Source organism: Raphanus sativus, chromosome 4, assembly GCF_000801105.2.
Source record: "Raphanus sativus cultivar WK10039 chromosome 4, ASM80110v3, whole genome shotgun sequence".
In the NCBI taxonomy this organism is placed as follows: Eukaryota; Viridiplantae; Streptophyta; class Magnoliopsida; order Brassicales; family Brassicaceae; genus Raphanus; species Raphanus sativus.
Genome location: NC_079514.1, coordinates 48102538 through 48110465, shown reverse-complemented (window position 1 = coordinate 48110465; position 7928 = coordinate 48102538). Strand labels below are relative to the sequence as shown.

The 7928-nt window shown below is 26.7% G+C and overlaps 1 protein-coding gene across 1 annotated transcript; it reads right to left on the bottom strand.

Moving 5' to 3' along the window:
- Positions 1–2088: 2088 nt before the first annotated feature.
- On the bottom strand, positions 2089–3729 carry LOC108829795 (uncharacterized). Its single transcript, XM_018603388.2, has 3 exons — positions 3568–3729; positions 2971–3291; positions 2089–2469 (listed from the first exon to the last, which is right to left on the bottom strand). The coding sequence occupies exons 1-3, from the start codon at positions 3632–3634 to the stop codon at positions 2309–2311; spliced, it is 549 nt and encodes a 182-aa protein (XP_018458890.2). The 5' UTR covers positions 3635–3729; the 3' UTR covers positions 2089–2308.
- Positions 3730–7928: the final 4199 nt, after the last annotated feature.

Below are 7928 nucleotides of genomic sequence, written 5' to 3'. Positions count from 1 at the left end.
AAATATTGTGACGTGTCTATTAAGATTTATTAAGATTGATGACATGTCATATGGTTAAATATGACATGGACAATTACATTTAATGCTGATATATATTTTTGGAAATCTTTGTAGAATATGGCAATAACTCATATATTACATTTAATATTGATTTATATTTTGGTAAACTTTGTAGAATATGGTAATAACTCATAAATCATCACTAAAATAAAAATATTCAAATATGACATTTAGAATTTCGAAATATTATATAAGTTTACTTTTATAATTATAAAATTTTTATTATCTAAAAGTTTCTAAATTTTCTGAATTTAAAAAAAAAAATTAAATCGTAATATCATTAGTTTTTTTTAGATATCTACAAATTATGTAAATATTATTTAGTTTTAATTTTTGATAACTATACAATTTTATATGATTTTTAGTAATTTAGTACAAGTTGATTTAATACATTTAACCAAATGAAATAAATAAATTTTTTATCTAAGATTTTAACTTTATATATATACATATATATTCTTAAATATAATTTTAAAAAATTCTCTTAATTTTTTAATTTTATGCTTAATTAATGATAATAAAATATATAATATTAATAAATTACATTTTAAAATATAAAATTTAACTTTCAAAAAATTCATCACTACACATGGTGCACGAAAACACCTAAATTAATAATTGTAACATGACTACTAAAATTGATGACATGTTTTAAAGATTAATATGACATGAAAAATTATATTTAATGTTAAATTATATTTTTGGTAAACTTTTTAAAATATGGTAATAACTCATATATTAAATTTATTGTCGATTTATAGTTTTGGACTTTTTAAAAATATGGTAATAACTCATAAATCATCATTAAAATAAATATATTCAATTATGGCATTTCAAATTTCGGATTATCATTTAAATTAAAAATATTTCAAAAATATATACATATTTTTAGAAAATTATAAAAAAATAAATCATAAAATCAAATTAAATCGTAAAATCATTAGTTTCTTATATATATCTACAGATTTTATAAATATTTTTTAATTTTAATTTTTGACAATAAAGCAATTTTACATATTGATTTAAAATATTTAATTAAAATAAATAGATAGAAAAATCTACCTAAGATTATAATTTTAAATATATACATGCACATTCTTAAATATAATTCAAAATAAACAAAATTGTTTTTATCTTAATTTTAATGTTCAGTTAAGTCAAATTTGTATTAAAATATTTATAAGAAAAAGAAAATTTATAATATTAATAAAATAATTTAGACATTTTTCTATAAGATAATAATATTTCTAGAATATAAAAGATTGATTATACATAAACATATATAAATTATTTTTCAAATTTTAAAATATAGACTCATATATTTTATCAAAAACATATATAAATTATACATAAATATATTTATGAACCTAAGGTAAACTAAAAATAATGTAATTAGCAAAATTGTTTTATTTTAGTCTAATTATGATTAAAAATGATATAGCCCAATATACCAAATGCAAGTAATGAAATCAATCAAAATATGAACAACTAAATCAACCAATTATTATGGCGTATCTATTTTGCATATATTCATATACGTGAATAAATTTTCAATATTTTACAAGTTATGTTTATTAATGAATATCTGATTTACTTTTTTCTATTTTTCTAAAATAAGATATATCAAATTATACAAAATTTTATGAAATATATTTACAAATATAAGAGGATAAACTGAATTACCTACTAATACGATAATTTTAACCTAATGAGAAAAATCATCATTAATTTAACCGTCTATATACAACTCAAAAAAAAAGTTGAAAATAATACAAAATATCATACTTAAAACATAAAGATATTTAATACAATTTTTTATACATACAAATAAAAGATTACTTAAAACATATAAACAAACAAAGTAAAGTACTTATTTGTAAATATTTATTTCCGTGCATGAGCACGGGAGAATCACCTAGTTTATTAAAAATAGATATTATAGTTGAAATTTTAAGCATAGCTTATAAGTTTCTTTTTTAAAAAAAAAGGAGCTTCGCTAGCTTATAATTTGCGATTGCACACGGCATATACAACAAAACAAAAAAATGGTATTACAAAAAGTGTTATTACATGGGGAAATATTAAGAAACATAACCAAAAATCAAACTCACTCTGAATCCTCTTCGCTCATATGAATCACATGATGTGCTAGCATCAAATCATATAAAGAGATATGATTCATTAATATGAATCATCAATCGTAATATTAAACATAAACATGACACACGTGAAATAAATAACATTAATTTTACATAGCAGCCGGAGCTAGAGCTGGGGCTGAGGATTCGGAGACAGGGCCTGGGGCAGTCTCGGAAACTGGCCCAGGAGCCGCGCCAGAACTGAGCATTTCCAACATCGACCGGTGTGGATTTGTCCGTTGAGCATCACATAGATCAGGTAAAAATGCACCTGCATGTCCCATTGGTACGTTACGTCAAGTTTACACTTTACATCACTGATTTAAGGGTTTAATAAAGTAGTAATAAGTACATAACCTTTTTTTTTGTCACTGAGTAATACGTACATAACCATAGGATGCAATAGAGTAACTCTTTATTATTCAAATAATAACTGGGATTTAGACCCCAATAAAAATAATAATTGGGATTATAAGTGCAAGACAAAAATCAAGCTCCTACCGGAGTTCCTTGCTTTGACGATAAACAACACCAAAATATAAAAAAGAGTTTCATGCATGCACATGATCTAATGGTCGTAGTATGCTTTTTACTGGATGTATTTATTTTCATATATTTTTAATGTGAACATATTAATTAAGTTTTTGTAAACAAGACCCTTATTTATTAAAACAAACATTTATTCAATTCACAAGATTTATATGTGGTAATCACACCAAAAATGTCAACGTACGCGTGAAAGACTTAGGAAAAGATCAGCTCAAGATCGTACCTTCACCGGCGGCAAGATTGAAATAAAGATCAAGAATGTTAGGACAATAGTCCAAACAAGCCGGAGAGCAAAGCTTAGCGGCGAATCCTGCCTCCATCATTGCGTCCGATGAGATCCCTACGGTTTTCCTATCAACACCACAAGCGGCTACACACTCATCGCTCTCCACGTGGTTTACAATTCCTTCAACTTCCACCGCGGAAGTCCGGCAAGTGTATTCTCCGGCGACGTTAGCTGTCTCCAGTAAACATCTTTTCCCGGAAGCAGATATCGAGAACGCGCACATACTAGTGGGTAGATTCTCGCAAATGATTTCTTCCCCTATAATTATAAGAAAGACAAAAACATAATCTGATTAAGAAAAAATCAAATGTTAATACTTCATATGGTTTATCATAAACCGGTCATGTAGTTGGTCAAAATGTGTGAAATCTATGGTTCTTTATGTGATGTAAAAACTGAAAACTTGTCTCACCAAGAATGATTTTTGAGAAACTAAAATTTGGAATTGATATGAATGAAAAGAAATGGAGAAGATCATATTGAACTTGATCATGAGTTCTAACGATTGGAGACAGTAGATATATGTGTACGTACCTAAAGCGGCATGGAGAAGAGATGAGAGAATGAGAAAAATTGGCAATTTGAGGGAAGAATAAGACATTGCTTCTGGTTTTTTGTTGCTTCTTTCTTCTCTTTCTCCCTCTTGACTTTTAGGGGTTTAAAGTTTGATGTTGTCAAGGGAATAGAAGGCGTATATTGAAGAAGTTGTTATGGGGTTTGTGAGTATATATATATATATATATATACAAGATGCTTTAAATGTAGTTCTTTGAAAAAATGATTTTTATTTACTATTTAATTATTATTTAAAGAATGAGTATATATGTCAAGGGAATAGAAGGCGTATATTGAAGAAGTTCTTTAAAGAATGATTTGTATTTATTATTTAATTATTATTTCATTATAGCAGCCTCTATATATGGTTTTCTACAAGATGGTTTTTTGTCAACAGTAAAATTATATTTTTCATAGTAGTTGCAATTTTATTTGTACTATGTTATGTGAGGTCATTTCTTTTCTTTTTTATCAACAATTGGTAATTTCTTTTCATTTTAAAACTTTGAATTGTTTGATCCATTACAAGTTCATGGATGTCTCTATGATTATATGTATTTACTACATGTTGGGAAATCATCAAAACATCATAAACTGAGTGCTTATTGATTTCAATCTTCAAAGACTGAGCGCTGGAAGATCATGTGTTACTTAATGAAACACATATATGAAATACATATGCGTTCCTTAAAACTTATGTTATATACTTGTGTTTTTTCTTGTACCAAAAAATTATGTATTGTTCTGAATTTTACTATTGATAGCTTCGTTCGTTTTGGTCATCTAGACTTTTCCTCGGATTTTTCAAAAAATACTTTTATTTTGTACATTGGCATTTTTAGTAATTTTCTTTTTCTGAGAAAGGGTTTACATTTTTAATATTCCAACGAGCGTATCAGAGACGTAGACTATTCTAAAAGATTTAGTTGAATAATCATCTTTTTCATTACAAGACTTTCGGGTGAGTGGCTTTCCTGGAAACAAAGGGACGTGCATACATGTTTCCAGGTCTGTGTTTGACTCAACGCGTTAATTGTTTTTCTTCGTGAACAGACAACACGTTAGTTTGTTCAAAGTAACATTGGTGCAGTTTTGAGGGAGAGTTTGTAAATTATCAAGTATAGTATGATTTGTATTCGCAAAATGTAAGATAACACATTTCTTGCCAAAAATGTTTGAAAAATAAAATTTATCTTAGGTAAAGCAATGTTTTGAGAAGTTTTGTAATAAAAAAATCTTGTCACATACCTTGCTAACTTTCCACATGTACAAGCTTTCTTCTCAAGATAAATTCTGGTATTGCTTCCATTGACCTAGTAAACTGGAAACTTCTAGCAAGGAGACGAATACTTATGACCACAACGTGAACTTTCATCTAGTTAGTCAATTCTACATAGCCCTGGGCAAAAAAACCGGATCCTAAAACCGAACCGAAACCGAACTGAAATACCCGAAACCGAAACCGGACCGAAATCCTAAAATACCCGAACGGTTTCTATATTTTTATATCCGAAAAACCGTAACCGAATCGAAACCGAACCGAAAACCGAATAGATATTCGAATATCCGAAAAATTAAGTTTAAGCTTTCTGTTATTAGGTAAAATGTTATCAATACACTCGAACCTGAATTGGATAGGAAGGGTGAGAACAAAATAAAATGCCATCAATACCACTCGAACCTGAATTGGATATGAACGGTGAGAACATTGTTACCACGTGACCGCATTATCTTTCATCTACTTCTTATATTATAAATATATATGTTATTTTTATATTACAATAGAGTAAATATTTATAAAATTATAAAATTGACATCTTAGAAACTCGAACTTTATTTAGATTAACGATTATGCAAGTATATAACCAGTAGACCATTTAGATTAACATGTTAACTAAAATATTTTATCTATATATATTTGATTCACATATTAAACGGATATCCGAAACCGACCCGAAACCGAAGCAGAACCGAACCGAAACCGACCCGAAACCGAAGCAGAACCGAACCGAAACCGAACCGAAATCTCATAGAACCGATTGGATATAGTAATGATATATCCGATATATCCGAAACCGAATAATTTTTACCTGAAACCGAACCGAACACCCAAATGCCAGGCTAATTCTACATATTGAAATACTCATTTAATACATGTCCTCCAATAATCTATTTAATCTTAGCAAGTTACAAAAAAAAAAAAAAATTTAATCTTAGTTTGGTTTGGAATTAATCTCAACCGCTCGGTTATAAAATCAATTCCATCTTGGATGTTCGGATTCCGAATAGATTTTCGGATTCCGAATAGATTTTCGGATTCAGCCTTCGAAACCATGTCCAGATTTTATAAATGCTCAATTCGGATTTAGCTAATAATATTCCGGTTTCGAGTAAATTTTACAATGCTATCTTTTGGATCAGAACTAAGAGACAATTAATTATACTTCGGAATCATATATTCATAAGTAGGGGTAAGCATTTTATCAGTTAAATTTGATTCAACTCGTTATTCGCTGCGATTTGATCCAAAAAATTTGGATATCCGTAAGTTTTCGAAGCAAAGCAAATATTAAGAATTAATATCCGTTAAAATCGAAGTAAATCAAAAATATTAAAATTCTGGGAAGCGGATATCCGATCCGATCTGTCAATATATAAATATATGTATATTTGATTATATTTAAATTCTAAATGTATAAAATTATATAATTATTATTTTAACATATGATTTGACAGAATCTATTCACATTATTACATATATAAGAATATTACATAAAAGGAAGAGAAAACATTAATGACAATTTAAAAAAAATCTTAAGTTTTGTGTTATTATAATTGTTAAACTAAGTTTAAAATTTACAAAATATGTAGATTCATTGCTTCTTTTAATTTTTATCTTATATATCCTGCAAAAAAGTATTTTACAAAACAATTTTATATCGGATTTTTGAGATTATTTGTATTAATCAAAACAAATGAGATATCCGTAAGTATTCATAAATATTCACAAATATCTATTTATTTTCCGGATATCTATTTTTCCAAATATCCATATTTTCCGAATCAAAGCAATAATCAGAATATTAGATATCTGTAACATTCGAAGCAAATATCAAATACCTTCAAAAACTCGGATATCTAATCAGTGCCAGACCTATTCATAAGTCATATCAAATCGAATATAATATTGAATATTTGGGTAACTATTTCATTTTCAAACTTCAAAGATTTATTGGGTTTTCTGAAAATTTTAGATACTCGTTTGGATTATAATAATATCATATCCTCTAGACATTATTTGCGAAGTGATTTGCCACATGTCATCTCTACAATCGTTTTTACAAAAACAATTGTGACATGGTTATTAAGATTGATGACATGTCATATGGTTAAATATGACATGGAAAATTACATTTAATGTTGATATATATTTTTGGAGAAATTTTTAGAATATGACAATAACTCATATGTTACATTTAATGTTATTTATATTTTTTGTAAACCTTTTAGAATATGGTAATGACTCATAAATCATCACTAAAATAAATATATTCAAATATGACATTTTGAATTTCAAAATATATTTTTTTTACAATTATACAATTTTTATTATCTAAAATTTTCTAAATTTTCTGTATTTTAAAAAATATAAATTTTTAATCGTAATATCATTAGTTTCTTATAGATATCTACAAATTATATAAATATTTTTTGGTTTTAATTTTTGATAACTATACAATTTTACATGATTTTTAGTAATTTTGCAATTTAATTTAATACATTTAAGCAAAATAAATAAATATTTTTTTTATCTAAGATTCTAATTTTATATATATACATATATATTCTTAAATATAATCTAAAATAACAAAATTATTTTCTCTTAATTTTATGCTTAACTAAGTGATATTTATATTAATTATTGATAAAAATAATAAAAATATATAATATTAACGAATTGCATTTTTAAATTTTAAATTTAATTTTTTAAAAATTCATTACTGCACATGGTGTAAAAAAACACCTAGTACCCAAAAATACGTTTCTGATTGTTTAGGTGTTTTGACAATTTGGATCATATATGGATTCAAGTTTTTCAATTCGAATTTGGCTCGGATATTGGAATTCAGTTACAAGTGCCAATGCCTAGTTAAGGCCACGTCTACAACAAAAGAATTTTCAAATATTTTGTGTGTTGTGGCTCGGCTAAGACAAACTTACATCAGGCCCAACTGTTTAGACCAGCACTGTATCAATCCTTGACAAACAAAGTGGCCTGCTTATCATGTTCATGTCCGTAATAAGAGCAGATCTACGTGTCAACTCCAACGAAGATAAGT